General features: G+C 38.9%; 1 protein-coding gene across 5 annotated transcripts in view; it reads left to right on the forward strand.

The window, feature by feature from the left end:
• Window positions 1-16,150, forward strand: part of GCFC2 (GC-rich sequence DNA-binding factor 2) — a 53,091-nt gene extending 36,941 nt beyond the window's left edge. For 4 of the 5 annotated variants that reach the window (XM_074991345.1, XM_074991346.1, XM_074991348.1 and 1 more), the window contains 7 exons: window positions 111-261; window positions 2,756-2,877; window positions 5,751-5,827; window positions 6,699-6,765; window positions 11,361-11,507; window positions 13,290-13,414; window positions 14,460-16,150. In XM_074991345.1, the coding sequence (XP_074847446.1) occupies window positions 111-261; window positions 2,756-2,877; window positions 5,751-5,827; window positions 6,699-6,765; window positions 11,361-11,507; window positions 13,290-13,414; window positions 14,460-14,574 (804 nt within the window). In that variant the 3' untranslated portion in view covers window positions 14,575-16,150. The remainder of the gene's footprint in view (window positions 1-110; window positions 262-2,755; window positions 2,878-5,750; window positions 5,828-6,698; window positions 6,766-11,360; window positions 11,508-13,289; window positions 13,415-14,459) is intronic. The other variant, XM_074991347.1, reaches the window with a different exon arrangement.
• The last annotated feature ends 2,440 nt before the right edge of the window (window positions 16,151-18,590 follow it).

Consider the following 18,590-nt stretch of genomic DNA (forward strand, 5'->3'; position numbering starts at 1 on the left):
ATTGTATCCTGCTCTGGTGTCCACAGTTCAAGAAGTATGTTGATAAACTGAAGAGGGTTCAAGACATGCCTTATGCGTGCTGTCTCTCATTAATTGCTTTTCTTACGCAGAAGTTTGTAGCTCTGAATGAGATGCCTTGGTTCAGAGCTATAGAAGAATTTAGTGATGCCAAAAATATGTCACAATCAAAGAGGAATGATGACCTTGATCAAACAATTTTGCCTTCAATTATTGAGAGAATTATTCTTCCTAAAATGACAGGTATGTTAAGATTGTCTCAGTACAATCTCAGTTAACTACGGTACGGCAATTAATTTTTAGCTTTCTTGTTCAATTTAATCAATATTTAGTTACTAATAATATTAAAGCTGGATTGCTTGTTGTAGTCCATAAGTTTTTAGATGGCCTCATCCTAAAGACTAAGGTGCTGTAGTGCCAAGCGTGTAGGTATGGAGGGTGTCATTCAAACAATAGATTTTTTTTTTTTGCAGATGAATGGAAAGGAAAGCAGGTGTTCTGTATGAAAATAAACATAATACTAAATATAACCCCCACAGCCTTAGTGTGTCATGTTGTCACTTTCTGGTTGTGATTTGTCCATAGGTAGATATTGATGAACCTACTAAAGCTTTAGCTCACCAAGATGGGTCTCTTAGTTCAGGAAGGTAAAGGCTTATGTGTTAAGATTTGGATGTCAGTTCAATTCCTCCCACCAGTGACTCACCTGATGTGGCGTTACACTGTTCCTAAAAGCAGGTCATTTTATATCAAGCAGATATGACTGCTTTCTAGAACCAGTTTTTATGTGCTCTTTTTCCACTGCCGCCTTTGTCCACTGTCTATGAAGTAAAGTTAAAATTAAGTGCTATAGACAAGATATTCCTCGTGTAACTTAAACAATTTGTTTTTGATATCCTTCATATATTTTACTATCAGGTTTACCTGCCACTGCTTGAGTCCTTAACTCAATTAGTTTTTTCTTTTTTGTAGGGCGGGGGGGAATAAAAGGAAAATGTACATGCTTTATTTAAATGATTGTATTTTTCAAAAATACTGTTATTTTATCAAGTTTTTCGCTTTCTTAAGGGATTGTTAAAATTGTCTATTTTTAATTATTTTAGTAATGTTTTTAAAATGGAAAGTCCAACAAGTGTATTCTTTCTCCATCCCTGTAAATTGTTACCATTTGTTATATCTTAACAAAAGGGGCTATAGTTAGTTTGGTTTCCAATAACATTTTCTTGTAGTTTTCAAACCTTAAGCATTGATTTAGCTGTGACAGAACAGAGCACTACTCCAGGTTTCTCCATTTTTATCTCTTTTTCTGTAAGGTTTATTACTCCAGGGTTAGCCTATTTTTTGGGTCATATTGGTTCAGTCTCTTTCAACCTTTGCGTGGTTTTGAGGACTGTACATGATTTGATGATTCTGTCTCTTTATTTTTAGTTTTATGATACACAATCCCATTCCAGTCATATCCTGTTTTCATGGCACAACCAAAGTCTTACATTGCTTTAAGTTATGATAAAAGGAAGCTGCATACTTAATTTGGTGATTTGTAATTCTTGCTCTTTAGGAAGAGTTCTTAATCAAACAGACAAACTTTCTACAATATATTGTAAATAATGTTTGGTAGGGGTATGTGTATGTCGATAAATAAACAGTTTTCTGAATTGTTTAAATTTTGGCTCTTTTAAACTCAGTAGAAAGTTTTATGTTATTGCTGATGGCCTTTTGAAATAATGTAGAAGCATATGTAAATTAGCAGAACTCACTTGTAAAACATACCTTATAACCACTGAATATAGTGGTTCTTCAGACAAGTTAAGATGCTTCTGTACTACATAGTAGTATGAAGTACTGCTAAGCACACTTTTGCTGTTTGGGGCACCCTAACCTATATTACTGTTTTTGGTTCTCTGTGCCTTAAATATTGAGTCTGTTCTGGTATGGCTATGGTCTGAAGAAGTGGGTCTGTCCCACGAAAGCTCACCTAATAAATTATTTTGCTAGTCTTCAAAGTGCTACTTGACTGCTTTTTATTTTGGTAACCTATACAGTGTATCCCTAATGTGGGGAATGTCAAACTTAATATAGCTTGTTCAAAATATATATTTGAGGTGAGGGGCCACAGCTCTATGGTTGTGAATCAGACCAACTATCTGTCCTTGCCTGTGTGTGTGTTTTGTTTTTTTTAAGTTCCAGTTATGGAAATAACCTTGATAAAAAGAATAGCTCGATTAGCCAGCCTCTCTGCCTTAATTAGCTTCTTGAAATCAGAGTCTGTAACAGATACGTTTGAACAGAGGTATGAAGGGGTTGGATGAAACCCAAGAGGGAGTTCGTTTCCTGAAATCAGATGTACTTGCAGCACCTGGCATTTTGGCCACTGTCAGAAGACAGAATACTGGGTTATGTGGACCATTGGTCTGACCTAGTATGGCCATTCTTAAGTTCTAAAATTAGAACTGGGTGCTGGAGTGTGAGATCCATGTGGAAGACTGACTGAAGTAGCTGGAGAATAGACCCAACTGAAGATTAATATTCTTGGAGTGAGTGAAATGAGATGAACTGTATGTGAAAGAGTCCATTCATATGGTATCATAGAACCTTATTCAGGAAGGCAAAATGATATTGTTATAGGAATAGGAGTATTGTATGCAAATTAAGTTTACCTCATGTTGGGGGGGTGGGGGGACATTTTAAAGCAAGCAAGTAACTATTTGTACATAATTTCTGAAATAACTTTTTTCAGGCTTTGTAGAACATGTGTGGGATCCTTTGTCAACTTCACAATCAATCAGCCTACTTCACCTTTGCAAAAATATCTTTCAAGAACATTCTTTTTCCAAAAATGAATCCAGTAAAGTAAAACAGGTAAAATCCACTGTACTGTTAGGGACCAGAAGAAAATGATCTATTTTAAAGTCTTTGATGGATGATGTACTCATACTACCCTTGCTTTATGAAGTCATCATATAATTCTAAAGTTGCTGGCATTTGATTAACCTTTGTAGATCACCTCTAATCAGCAAAAATTTAAAGCCAAAATTGTTCTGCTCTCAAATGTGCACATGAAGCTTCCCTTCGATATGTAGGAGATGTGTACTGTCATACCGCGAGATACACCCATTCAGGTTATGAGAATTCAAGTTTGAGGAGTTTGATTTAAAACCCCTACCTTGTCTTAGGAGGCATTTCCTCGAATTTACGAGGAACAAATTCAATTTTGTGCACCTCCGCAGGATGCGGACGCCCTGCAGCAGGAGAGAAGCTGTGGCTCCAGGCAACGGCTGCCTAAAGCTGCATCCTGCCCAGCACATCTCTCCGCAGCGCCCAGTGGTGGTTTCCCGGAGCCCCCCAGCCCAGCCTTTACCTGTGGCTGGTCTGGATCTCTGCCTTGGCTCTGCAACAGCGGTGCGCCTTGGTTGAGCCGGCGCAGGCTCCCACATGCACCTGTGAGATGTGGCTGCTGGGCATGCAGCCCATCCCATCCCCGCCCCTGCTGCTTGCTGCCCAGGGGGCCGCTGCTGCCTGTCCTGCGCAGCTGTGCCTCAGGCGCCCCTCGCCACCTGTGGCGTTCCTTTGCATTTAGTGCCTCGGCCGCTGCTGGCGTGGCCTCTCTGCTGCGCAGTCCCGCACGAGCGAGGCACTGCCGCTCGCCAACTGGGGCCCTCCTGTGCCTGCCTAGCTCCCCGCGCAGTCAGCCCCTGACACTGCCCCCTCCCCACTTAACCTAAGCTGCGCTCAGGCCGGGCTGCCTCCCTGTAGTCTGCTCTGGCCTGCCCTCCCCCTTGCACTGGCCCCGCTTCTGCAGCTGCGGGCAGCTACCCAGCTTTCCGCCCCCCTCCCAGGCGCTCTTCAGTTTCCATTCACCTGTCTGTGCAGGTAAACAGACATATTGTAGAGTAATTAATGAAGGGAAAATGCCTTGTTAGGTTGTGTTACGATAACTAATCTTAACCATTGAAGTAATTGTGTTCATTTTAATGGGATTTGGTGGTGGTTTAGTGTAAATGGGTGTAAATTTTGGGGCTCAGGAACTATACAGTTTTTTCCCATTAAAATTAATGGTAATTACGTTTTTGACTAACAAGAATTCGCCCTAAGAGGAGTTTTTCAGGAGCAAATTACTCTCGTAAGGTGGGGGAAGACTATATTTTTAGGCTGAAATTGGCTCCTTCTACAGGTTAAATCTTTCTCATCTGGCACCCTCAGGACCTGGCCAGTGTCAGACATTAGAATTTGCTGGGAGATCAATATTGTCTAGCATATTACCAACACTTCCACTGCTTACTGGGCTCCTAGAAGACATTTAAGGGTAAATTACAGCTAAATAGTAGCGCAGAACACTGAGAACTAAGACTGGGGGCTGTAAACAGAATTTATGGGACTGCAGGAAATTTGGCCACACTCTTGTTAAGGGGTTGTTTGGCTAACTAAAATCATGCTGGATTACAGATATTGCTGCACGAGAGAGTTAGAGAGGTTAGAGATTTAGAGATTAGAGTGGTTCAATTTATACAAGCAAAACATCATGATTACTATTGGGAAGAGGCTCATCATTATTGCAATATTTTTGCTCCTCCATGAAAATCTTAAAGAACTTTGAATTTGATTTTTTTTTTTAACAAAAGAATTCACTGTATAATGAAAGTTAAACACTTAACTGTTTAAAATCCTAAGGATGTTTCAGTGCTCAAATCTTTTTCACTGGCTAGAACTACACTAGAGTTAAAAGCATTTAAAAAAGTACAGGCCTGCTTAAAATTCACTAAGTGGCTTCCTTTTTAGAAGGATTTTAATTTCTTTAAAAAAAAATCCATTTCTCCAGCGAAAAAGATTTCTATAATGCACGTTTTTAATTATGCTCTCTGAGTTTATGATTCTCTAATCCTTAGTGCTAGTTTCATTCCTATGTAAATCTAAGGAATTTCACCATCATAAAATTGGTGAATTTGAATTGGAAATCGGGTCTTGAATATGAACACCCAGGTGTGCATCTGTCAGCAGGGTCACTGTTTTGACACTGTAGAAATCTAATATAATTGTACCTTTTCTCCATATTTTGATGTCTTGGCTAAAGTCAGATAAAATAAAAATTACCCATGTTCTAATTTGATGAAAGTATAAAGATATTGTGAAGCTATTAGATCTTTGAGGAGACAGAAGTAACTATCTGGTATTGCTTAGGACACAATTAGTTATGCAGAATTTTTCAGCTCTATGCATGAGCTTATTGTATAATCACCAGTTTCATTTTAGTATTATAAGAGCGTAAGAATGGCCATATGTGATCAGACATCTTGTGCAGTATTCTATTTCTGACAGTGACAAATACCAAGACTTATGTGGAGGTGTATAGACTAGGGCAAATATGGAGTGTTTTACCCCTGTATTCTACTCCTAGTTGTATAGTCTGTGTAATCATCTTGCTGTCATCATAAAATAACATGCAAGAAATGACATCATTTGGGAAAACATAAATTATCTTGAAGAATACCACCGTGATAAATAGTGAAAAAGTGTGGTAGGGTCACTTAAAATTTGCAACCAGTTGATAACTATAGCTATGAAAAAATCTATAAAACATACGGCAATTGTGTTAGTCTATACTGATTCTATTATATTCATCTAAAGGGAAATGCAGTATTTAAAATCATATTTTATGATCGATCAGCTATCATTTAAATGGTTGTATTTGGAGGCATTGGTATTTCAGTGGTAACAATCCAATTTTTTTTTAATAGGCTCTGGTAAATGCAATTGTTTCAAGAATGAAGAAGTCAATAGAAGATGATGTCTTTATTCCTCTGTATCCTCAAATGTAAGACTAATTTTATAAAATACTCACAGTTCATTGGAATTGAAGTGCCAGGTTAATATACACTTGACATGAGTTGGATGCAAATAGAATAGAAATTTCTTGAAGTAGCTACAATTTGCAATGTGTGCTAGCCTGTGTCATTATCAGTCAGGTTGTGAAGCTGTTACCCATTCTGGTAAGGTGCAGTCCTATTGGTTAGAGGACTTGAAGTCAAGTTACATCTCTGAGTAAGTGCACCACAGTGTAAGAGCTCCTCAGTCTAGTGCTATGTATTAGTTGATCATTATTAAAAGAATGCTTTGGCCTGGCTGGCCTGTGTTTCCCCCTTTGATTCATCTCCTCTTCTCATTCATGAATTGTTACTGTTTCCCTTCTGTCTTTTCACGGTAAGGAAAAGTACTTTTTGAATTTGATGAATCATGTTTGGTTTATTGGATTTGTTTATCACTGTATATTTCACAATTTGGAGTTAATGGAAAAATACCTCTTTTTAGGAGAGATGCAGCGTTGGATACTAGGATAGTATTGGGGAAAATATATTGTTAAAATAGATATAGGAGTTCTGCAAAATATCTGCCCAACGCTGTCTGGCTCTGTACAATGCTGTGTCAGTCTAACATCAGGTGTGGTTAAATATTGCCAGTTGCTAATTTTAGTAAGGACTATCAAGAATCTAGGGATGGATTCCAAATTTAAAATTATGTAACTTAGCACTGGCTTATTTTCTGATTGCAACCCTCTTTATTGATTAGAGAACTAAAATTAATATTTCTCAGTATAGAGAAGAGAGAAACTGGCTAGATATTTTTTTAAAAAAATTCCTCCATAAAATGTTGTTTTACCAATTTCCTATTATCCTTTCCATGACCAGTGCTATAGAAGACAGAGTATCACCACAATCAAAGTTCCAAGAAAGACAGTTTTGGTCAGCTGCAAAGGTAAACAAGATGTACTTAATTTTCTCCCTGGAAAATCATTTGTACTAAAATATTTTATGCTTGATTGCAACCAAGAAATTCAAGAAAGTCTGATGTCCTGGGCACTGTACTGGGAAGGATGTACGTAGTCCTCAATTAGAAATCATAGAAATGTAGGACTGGAACGGACTTTATACAACATCTAGTTCAGTTCTCTGCAGTGATACAGGACTATGTACTCTTTCTAGAGTGGACCATCTATGACTGGTGTTATCTAACCTGTTCTTAAAAAAATCCTGTGACAGAGATTCCACAAGATAACTTGTTTCAGTGCCTAACAATGCCTACATTCTGGAGTTTCTTCCAAATGTTCAACCTAAGCCCATTCCTTCTGGTCCTGTCTTTGGTAGGTAAGGAGAACTATTTGCCATCCTTCTCTTTATAACAACCTTTTACATACTTGAATAGTAACAGAGAGGGAGCCGTGCTAGTCTATATACTATCAAAACAAAAAAGCAGTCAAGTAGCACTTTAAAGACTAACAAAACAATTTATTAGGTGAGCTTTTGTGGGACAGACCCACTTCTTCAGACGATAGCCAGACCAGAACAGACTCAATATTTAAGGCATAGAGAAGCAAAAATAGTAATCAAGGTTGACAAATCAGAAAAAAATGATCTAGGTGAGCAAATCAGAGAGCAGAGGGGCAGGAGGGGGAGTCAAGAATTAGATTAAGCCAAGTATGCCAAAGAGCCCCTATAATGTCCCAGAAAATTTGCATCCCAGTTCAAACCACGTGTTAATGTGTTGAATTTGAATATGAAAGAGAGTTCATCAGTTTCTCTTTCCAAAGCAGACTGAAAATTCTTCTTCAATAAAACGCAAACCCTTAAGTCATTAACAGAATGGTCTACTCCATTAAAATGTAGACTAACTGGTTTGTGGATCAAGAATGTTTTGATGTCTGTTTTGTGCCCATTAACTCTTTGTCTGAGAGAGTTTGAAGCTGTGGCTACACTAGAGAGTTTTGTCGACAGAAGGGGCCTTCTGTTGACATAACTCAGGGAGCGTCTACACCAATGGTTCCCAAATTTTTTGGCATCATGCCCCTCTTTTGATTTTGGAGAAACCCTCACCCCCCACTTTAACAAAAAAATTAATTTGTAATTTGAAATAAACACAAAAGCTTGATATAAAAATGTTATTTAAAATTAAAAATTAGCACAAATAATTTTTCTTGGCCCCATGTGGTTGTCTGGTGCGGCGCCAGCTGCCTGAGCCCTGTGCCACCCTCGAGAGCTGCCCACACCAGATGCTTGCCTGCCTGAGACCTGCACTGATAGAGCTGCCATTGCATCTGTCCGCCAGCCACCTAAGCCCCATGTTGCCGGGACCAGCCGCCTACCCATCAGCCACCCACCCCAGCAATGGGCCAGCTGCCTGCCCATCGAAGCTCCCCGCTACCAGCTGCCTGCCCATCAGCCATCATGAGCCGCCTGAGCCCCATGCTGCCAGGGCCAGCTGCCCTAGCCCTGGGCTGCTGAGGCCAGCCACCTGCCCACTAGCCTGAGCCGCCCAAGCCCTGCTCTGCTGAACCCCACGAGTTCCTCAAGCTGGCCGGCTGCCTGAGCCCCACAAGCCCTGTGAGCTTCCCACCCAAGCCCCTCCCCTACCCTCCCACAAAACCAGGCACCCCCAGCCCCCATCTCACCCCATCCTCCTCGCTCCCATCTAACCCACACTCATTCTCATTTGCAGAAGGCAGCCAGCTCCACATGGGTATTTGCTGGCTGCATGCTTTTTGTAGCACCTGCGTCAGGTTACCCGTGTAAAATGGCAGGGGCCAAGACCTGGAATCGAAGGTCGGATCTTTCTTCAGGTGTGGGAATGATGGGGGGAGGCAGGGTTGCCTCGTGCCCCACTGGAATTTCTTTGCGCCCCTCCCCCTCCCTTGGGGGCACACCCCCAGTTTGGGAAACCATGGTCTACACACAGTTTTCTGTTGACAGTCTCAACAGAACTCTGCATTTGTCTCGACAGTGTTATCCCTCAAAAATTTGAGAAATACAGCTTCTGTTGACAGAAGTGCAATGTAGACAGAGAGGGCTTCTGGTTCTCCCATCAGCCCTGTTTGCAGAGCTTCTGGTGAGCCATTTTGTCAGAGGGCAGGGCAGTCTGGCTGCTCTCTGTTGACAGAGTGGATTGTTCTGTTGATCTGCTTTTTTGTGTTGATGCAGTCTGTCAACATAGTTTCTGTCAACAGCTGCTTCTAGTATAGATGTAGCCAAAGTGTGGTACCCAGAACTGGTCACTCTAGTCATATTTTTAACACTAAGTACAGCAGAAATATTAGTTCTCATGTTTTGGTTTCATTACTCCTGCTAATAAGTCCCAAAATAACATTTGCTTTTCTGCAGCAGTATTTCATAGCTGAGTCATATGATGATTCTGATCCACTCTATCACCCAGATTATTTTCCTAGGCAGTTATTTTCAGTTTTGTGTTTGTGCAATTGATTATTCCTTCTTAAGTGGAGTACTTTGTATTTGTCCTTGTTGAATTTCATCCTATTTGTTTGACCATCTTTGTCAAGATCATTTTGAATTCTAATCCTGTCCTCCCAAAGCACCTAGCAATCCCTTCCATCTTGGTGGTGGTTGCAAACTTTAAAACTGTCATTTTTCAAATCATTTGGGAAATTTTTGCAGGTCAGGTCCATAAATGGCTATTAGCCAGGGATAAAGTATGGTGCCCTAGCCTTCATAACAAGGGCAGGAGATGGATGGCAGGAGATAAATCACTTGTCTTCTGTTCTCCTCTCTGGGGCACCTGGCATTGGCCACCGTCGGCAGATGGGATGCTGGGCTTGATGGACCTTTGGTCTGACCCAGTATGGCCATTCTTATGTTCTTATGTTCTTATGTTCTAACCCAGACCCAGTAGAAATCTCTGCAAGATCACACTCAACATGCCGTTTGACTGTGATACTTTCGTTGTTGTTCTTGGAGTACAGTTTTCCAAAAAGTTGGGCATGAGCCTTTATAGTGGGTTCATCTAGGCTGCATTTCCCTATTTTGTTTAGAGATGGTCATGTGAGGTGAGATATTAGGGATGTTAATCAGTAAGCCAAGCAATGAACATGAGACTTACTGGTATACTTACTGGTTAACCACCCCTTGCCAATTAACTCTGGTGATGGCCAGCCCCATTGGGTTGGAACAGCCCTGACTGTGGCAGGACCCCATGGCCACAGTGTGACCACAGTTAAAATAGTTAATTGGTTAAGTGCAATTGTTTAACTGCTTAACTGTTTTAACATCCCTAGACAGTAACAAAAGCCTTATTAAATTTGAATTATGCCCCATCTACCACTTTTCCATATCTACAAGGCTTGTTACCCTGTTAAAGAGTGATATTTTTTTATCCCTGATATTCGTGTTGACTCTTACTTATCACATTATTATCTTCTACATGCTTATAAATTGTTTATTTGCTCCATTATCTTTACTGGAACCAAAATTAAGCTGACTGGTCCATAGTTTCCTTCATTGTCTTCATTCTCCTTGTTATACGTAGATAGACATTATATTTGTCCTTTCCCAGTCTCCTGGGATCTCTCCTTTCCTTCACAAGTTCTCAAAGATAATCACTAGTGGCTCAGAGATTAGCCTCAGCCCAGTCATTAAGTATTCTAGGGTATTCTAGATATTTTGTCAGGCCCCGCCAACATGAAAACATCCTAACATGTCTAAATAAATTTTAACTTAGCTCTTTTCCTGCATTAGCCCTCAAATTCTACCCCATATATGCAATATTTTAGTTGTTTTGACCACTGCTAATCTTTCTAGTGAAAACTGAATCAAAGAGGCATTTAATATGTTGGTCTTCACTACATTTTCTACATTTGTCTTTCTCTCCTCATTGAGTAATGGTCTACCCTATCCTTGGTCTTCCTCTTTCTTATAATGTATTTGTAAAATATTGGTTGTCGCTCTAATTTGTGTCCTTTCCTAATTTAATCACGTTTTGTGCCTTGACCTTTCTACATGCTTGTTGTTTGGTTTTTTAATATGCATACTTTATAGTTTGATTTAGTTTCCACTTTTTGTATTACTCTTGTTTTAGTCTCAGGAATGTGTGCCATTCAAGGATAATTAGTTGTGAAATAATGTTTATAAATGTGCTGTCATTTGTATTTACTTTTCCATCCATTTACACAAGTATCAGATCCTCCCAGTCTCACCTCAGATTTTGACCAATCATTCTTGACGTACGCATTTCCTCTCCATCACATGCTTCAAATGCCCACTTGAGATGGTCAATGAGATTTGATGACACTTGGGCTGTATCCCATGTTTGTTCACAAGTCCTTGCCCTTTGCTGAGTGCTTTGCATTTCTGGAACTCCATTACCCAAGTACATGCTCTGATGTGAGTGTGCAGTCCAGTGATCTCATGTTCAAATAAACACATCAACATAGTTTTAATCTAAAACTATTGAGTTGAGGGAAATTTTGAATGGTAATTTGGACCCACATGTGGTCTCGTGAAAATGTGTAAATAAAGTATTACATTATAGTTTTAAACTTCAGTTTACAAACCTCTGTATCATTTCAGCTATTATCTAATATTCTTCTTTGGGATGGACTCATACCAGAAGATACACTACATGAGTTAGGACTGAGCAAGCTGCTGAATCGTTATCTCCTTCTGATACTCCTTAATGAGCCACCTGGACCAGATAATGTGGAAAAGTGCAATAAGGTAAAACATATCCGGGAAGAGGATATATATTGAAAGCATTTTCATGATGAAGAGATGTGTCTGAATGTAAAATAAGTAACAAATCACTCCAGTATTTATAGCTTTTAAGATAACTTTATGAACTCTTGATGTTTTTAGAAATTTGTAAATGGAATCTATTACGGTCAAATGGAAGATATCTTTTTGGATCTTAACAGTGAAATCCTGGCCCCATTGACATCAGTGGAAGTTTAGCTATTGATTTTATTAAAGTCATCATCTCCCTCTAAATATCTTTTTGAAAAATCTGTCAGTTGAAATAAAATAAAACTCTTAGCTGAGTGTTATACACCAAAAAGTGTTAGCTATTCATGCTTGTGTACAGCACCAGCTATGATTAGCTGTTTAACCTACACCATATTAGTCATGTTTCAAAGGCCATTAAAGAAATTGAAAGACCTCTGTTGAACTTGTTCAAGTCTGGTTCAGATCCACTGCTCGAAACTTGTATGCTTTCTTAGTGCAATAGATTATGCTAACACATGGAAAAATTTGACCAAAGAAAAGTCTATTTTGGGTTGCAAAAAAATCCAGCAATTACCAGTGTTTGATGTTTGACTCCAAAGCAAATTGTCTTAATATTGAGTGGGGTAGAAATCATGGGGTTTTGTTTTCAAATGTTATGAACGTGAAAGGGTAAAATAAGCAATTTCCCAAAAGGATACTGGCAAATAACAGATTAAATCATTGATTTTTCTACTCCAGAGTAAGTATTTTTATGTTGCTGGTGGTTAATGTAATTTCAATGGCTGGAGTTGTATATCTGTAGCCACAAAATGACTTATGAATGAACCTAGTAAGGGCAATGAAAGTGATGTCTTCTTTCAGTTGTTGGGTTCTAACTTCTTAACCTGAGATTAATGCAAGCAAATGTTTTTTGCCAAAAGCTAATGTCTGACAATATGCTCAAAAGGTTACCAGTTCAAATTGGCAGTAAAATAAGTGTAAATTGTGGCTAGATATAATTGCTGTGTTTTAAGGCAGTCTTTTTAAAATGTGCATGCAAACAAGCATCAGAAGCAAGATGGAAGATGTAGGAAGGTTTGTGTCATAAGTTTTCTCAGTCATTTGTGTATAATTGTTTATTTCTTTACGCATAAACATAAAAACCTTTTAGGCTGTGTCTATACTAGAGAGTTTTGTCGACAGAAGGGGCCTTCTGTTGGCATAACTCAGAGGGCAACTACACACTTAAAACGTTCTGTCGACAAAGTCTCGACAGAATTCTGCATTTGCCTTGACAGTGCTGTCCCTCAAAAATTTGAATCATAACAATCTGATGACAGAGTACCATTGACAGAAGTGCGGTATAGGCACTTCTGTTGACAGAGAGGACTCCTGGTTGCTGGGCAGCCGTTTGAAGAGTTGCCATTCCACTTTCTGGCACAAGAGGGCAGTGCAGTCTGGCTGTTCTCTGTTCACAGAGCAAGTTGTGTGTAGATGCAATCCGTCAAGAGTATCCGTCGAAATTTCCCTGTCGACAGTAACTTCTGTCAATAGATGCTTTTAGTGTAGACATAGCCTTAGACCATACATCAGCCTATACATTCTTGAAGCTATTGTGTATGCCAAGAGTAACAGTACTCCATAGAAATGATATCTGGCTCTACAGCTGACAAAGCTTTTTAGCCATTACAACAATTGAGCTAACTGAAGGCAAAATAAGTGTTAGTTAAAGCAGAGTACAAGTTAATGCATCTGAAGATTGTCCTGATCTTTTCCAAATATGTTTTGGCTGAACAGGTAGTTGCATGTCTTCCAGAAAGATGGTTCAGGGAGCTTAAAAATGGATCAACTCTCCCCCAGTTGGCAAATTTTAGCCAACATTTGTTGCAAAGTGCACATATACTGTACAAGAATAACTGCAGGTAATCTATCTCTGGCATTTTTTCATAATTCTTTATTTGTATATGTAATGAGTGTGTCTGTTTTATTCATAGTAATGAATGCATACATACACATTTGAGAGCTACCAAAGAACTGTAAATCAGAAGAAAATTAAAACTCTCTTGTAATGGACACACAAGAATAATGGAAAAGGGTTGTGTGTTGGACACAAAGGCTATGTCTACACTTGCCCCCCCCCATTTTGAAAGGAGGCACTAATGAGACACTTTAGGATATGCTAATGAGGTGCTGCAATGAATATGCAACACCTCTTTAGCATAATTGTGGCCACGGCACTTCAGAAGTGCCACTTTTGATTGCATGCAGCACATCTACACGAGGTCCTTTTCAAAAGGACCCCACACACTTGAAATCCCCTTATTCCTATTTGGTTATAGGAATAAGGGGATTTCGAAATGTGCGGGGTCTTTTTGAAAAGGACCCCATGTAGATGAGCCACACACAGTCAAAAGCAGCACTTTTGAAGTGGTGTAGCCGCCATTACGCTTGTGAGGCACTGCATAGTCATTGCAGCACCTCATTGGCGTATCCTGAAGTGTCCCATTAGCATCTCTTTCAAAAGGAGGAGGCTAGTGTAGACATAGCCAAAATTCTGTGTTTAGACTGTTCTTATAACGCAGGTCCATCTATTTCTTGAGAATTAGGGAAGTAGTCTTAAATATTATTGTTAAAGGAGGCGTTGGGATATCTGCTTGAAGTTGATATATCTGTCACACTCTGATGGGTCTCCGTGCTTGCTTTTATAAGGAATGAAATTATTAAAATATAGATTATTGAATCAGGTTACTTTAAGTTTAAAAATGTGATCTGACAATAATTGTAGATACACATTTATGCAAACTACTCCTGCCTAGCTTTTGGACACTGGAATTGTATGTAGCAATATAACCAGTCAATAGCCTAGGATCATTTTCGTTAATTTCCATTGTAGTTTCTTATCTAGACTTTAGAAATCAGAACACTAAAATGGGGGTCATACACTAAAGTCTACTTTTTGTTTTTTAGTGATGAAACAAAAGACCTAATTCTCATGTTGGTGAAAGTCAATGCCTTGCATATTGCAGAGGACTTCATTGAAGAATATAAACTGGAACACCTGAAATATATTATTAGAAAATAGAATTTCAGCAAAAGGACTAGATTACAAAAATTTTCTGTAGCCATTGTTATTTTAAGTAAGGTAAACATTAAACTACAATACTGCTCAAGGTTTTGCTTGAAAAATGCATCTGCCCTTTGACTTCATTCTGCTCTTTCTGGGATTAAAAGGTCCTACAAGTAATGGACTTTTATTTTTGCATTTCTTGGATACCCAAAATTTCCACTTGAGTTAGTGAATGTATTTGGTGTGCCAGAAGTGCAAATTGTATTCCAGTGGTTGGCATGAAGTTAATTGAAGATGAAATGGTAAACCTTAATTCCTGAACAATTTTACTTTTTCTGCATTGAATTCATCGTAGAGTTTTTGTTCCTACCCACAGGAATGATAATGCTTTATTCCTCTTGTGTGTTACCTAAAGGATCTGAAAATGTCTCACAATTCTGTAAGTAAACAGCCTTGTGTAAAGTTTTCTGTCTTGAACTCTGAGTGTGGTATCGTATGCTACTCCTTTATCTCGTGGAAGTGACACTAGGTCCCTTCTTGGATGAGATTGCGATGACCATCATCATCAAGTTCCATGGCAGAGTTTCAACTGAATAATAGCAATAGAATAACGCGGACAACAGAAATAGAAAGCTATGGATAGCAGACATCAATCTGTATTATACCTAGTGTGTAAATACAACACTTAGTGGAAGGCTGGCATCCACTATATGTCGTCTTTCATGATTCAGATACTAATGTAGATTTTATTCAAGTAAGTGTGTGGGGGCACAGGCTCACTTATGGTCTTGTTTTTCCTCAAAATTCTGTTTTTTATTATTATGCCCACTATAATTGGTGGGGAAATGCACGAGTCATCTGCTTGTAGCAACTTCAGAAATGTACACACAGTCCCACCTATTACACAGTCATCTGTTTTAAAATGTTTTGTAGTGAGAATTTTGAATGTATGTAACTAAATTCATTCCACCATGGAATTGAACAAGAATTGGTTATAGAAATCCAGTGTGTGGCACAAGGTTTGATGTACAGTCTTTTGTATTTCCCCAAATGGTTTTTAACATGTAGGGTGTGTCAACATGGGCACAAATCTTTGAAATATGGCTATTTTGAAGATTACTAATGAGGCACTGAATTGAATATTCAGCGCCTCATTAGGATGCTTCTGGCCACGGCGCTTCGAAAGTGCATGGCTACACGGGGCTCCTTTTCGAAAGGCCCCCGCACCTTTCGAAATCCCCTTCTCCCGATCACTGAACGGAAGCATCCTAATGCTAATGAGGCACTGAATTGAATATTCAATTCAGCACCTCATTAGTAATCTTTGAAATATGGCTATTTCAAAGATTTGTGCCCATGTAGACACACCTGTAATGTTTGTGTTTTTCTTAGAGTAGAAACTGGGACTAATCTCTTGTAGATTTTTTTTCCCCTGTACATATGGCTTTACATTTAAAAAAAACAAAGGGTATTTTCTTATTTTTGTAAAATAAATGAATATCAATTGTAAATGACTAGATACTATTTTTAATCTGACTGTTTAACACTTGTACAAATGGGCTTACTTTTAAAATAAATTGTTAGTCTTGCATTTAGTTTCATATTTATTTAAACAAGTAAAGAACTTCAATTCTGGATGTCCACTTTGCCATACACTCTTAAATGAGGTTCGTATCTCTAGAATTTGCAGGATTCTACAAAGCAGTATAGTGTTGTCGGAACATCTTTGCTTGGATCATTAGTTGATTGATTTTATTGTAGTAATGCCAAGATTGTACAGCAATTGATGATTTTTTTTTAATTAAGATTTTTACCGGGGCTGCTGAAATTGAATATCAAAGGCCGGGAAATTTGCCTTTGTAATGTGATAGCCAGTTAAAATCTTTATTCAAGCCTAAGTTAATGGTATTACATTTGTAAATGAATTCCATTCAGATGTCTCCCGCTCTAATTGTGTGATAAAATTCTTTTGTAGAAGAATGGCTATGTTAAATCCACGTCTTGCTTCATTAACTGGTCCCACTAGTCTCTCTCTCTCCCTCCCCCCTGTTATTTTTCCATCCATCTGGTTAAGTAGATTTTATCCATAAAAGCTCATGACTTACTAAATTTGTTACTATGGGTTGATCCTTTCTAACATGGAACACCCTTGTCTGCCAAACTCCGTAATGCACATCGTTTTACTTGGCCAGACAACCACTTGTCATGGGTATGGCTGAATTTCTTATTGTCCCATAAAGATTGTTTACAGCCACTAGTCCTAGCTCTGTGTTCTATGTTATTATTTAGCTGTAATTTACCTTTAAATATCTTCTAAAAGCCCAGGAAGCAGTAGGAGTGTTGGAAATGTGCTAGGCAATATTGACCTCCTGTCCAGCAAATGCTCTCATCCAGCACCAGTCAGCGACTGAGTGTGCTGGACATGAGAGGTTCAACCTGTATCTAAGGTGCAACAGGACCACTTGTTGTTTTTGAAGTTAGAGTAACACGGTTACCCCTCTGACACTTCATAAACATACACTCCATATTATTACAAATGGAAGAATGATACCTGTGCAAAAATAGGTTACACAGATTGAGCAGATTATATTAAAAATGTTACAAGAGGTATTTTATCTAAAGCATCTCTGAGTTGTGCAAATTTATATTCATGTATTCTGTCATAGATATCAATGCCAGGCTAGGGAAAGCAATAGCTGCATTCAAGACTGTCCCATATGAAGTTCACAAATAATATCTGCGAAGATGAAACTGTGGCTCTTCAACACAAATGTGAAGTGTGCGCTCTTGTATGGATGCAAGATCTAGTGTATTATAAAATCTTCAAATCACAAGCTACAGCCATGCAAACAGATGCCTGAGGTACATCCCTCACATCGAATGACAAGACTTCATCACAAATGAGGAGCTTTGGAACAGAGCAGGACAAGAACCAATTGACATTGAAATCAAGAGAAGAAAGTGAGGATGGCTAGGCCACATGCTTGGAAAACCATCATTCAGCATAGTCTGTCAAGCTCTCACATGGAATCTGCAGGGAAGACATAAGAGGAAGACTTTGGACAAAGTTGAGAAGGTCTACTGAGATTGAAGGACAACAACTGGGGTACTGTGGAGCCAGCTGGAGGTGGAGGAGTCTTGTGGGTGACCTATTCTTCATGCGGAGTACAAAGGTTAAGTAGTGGTAGTAATACACCTCTTCATCCTCCTGATTATTAATTAAAATGTATAGCAAGTTTGTTTACATGCATTTTGCTCTTAAAAATTAGTAACTCAGTAATCAACTAGAGCCAAATTTATTGTCTAAAAGACAAAGCAGTCTGACTGGAGGAATGCACACTGTCTTTTCAGCATGTTAAATTTACATGGAAGGAAAGTTTCAAGGATGCACACTTCAGCTAGCAGTATTTATAGTATGACTTACACGTTTTACATTTTTTTACATGTCACTTAAATCCAATCCACCAATTTGCAATAGCTTGTTCTGTACCTTTCTTACTTATGTTTTGATACTATATTCTAAACCAGTTGAGCACATTGGTACATTGCACTCTGTATACTAAGACATATCATTCCTGTGTCCTGGCCTTGTCAGGTTTCCTGTTTTTTCTAATGCTAAAGCTGACGACAACTTTGTAAAATGTTGTGGGATATTTGACAGGAGAACAGAATTGGCAAAAGAGCATGCGTTAATGTGACTTCAAAACAGCCATTTATTATATTAATACCATGTGACAGTGCCCAGGACTGCTGAAAAACTGTGTTCCCTCAATATTCCAGCCTGGGTTGTCTTTCCCATGGCTTTACTACGGAAAAATCTACTTGGGGCCAGTTTATGTACAACCTTTGGCATTCAAAATCCCACAGTGACGTTCCCAGCTATTTGACATGAATGCTCTGTCTAGCCACTCATGAATTACATGCAGGTCGTCACCTGCATATTCTCTGACCCAGCCTCAGAAACCCTCTGGACAATACAAGCTCATACAAATCTGTAATTTCATCAGTGGAAAATGATACGCACAGATCAT

Source organism: Carettochelys insculpta, chromosome 3 (assembly GCF_033958435.1).
Source record: "Carettochelys insculpta isolate YL-2023 chromosome 3, ASM3395843v1, whole genome shotgun sequence".
NCBI lineage: Eukaryota > Metazoa > Chordata > Testudines > Carettochelyidae > Carettochelys > Carettochelys insculpta.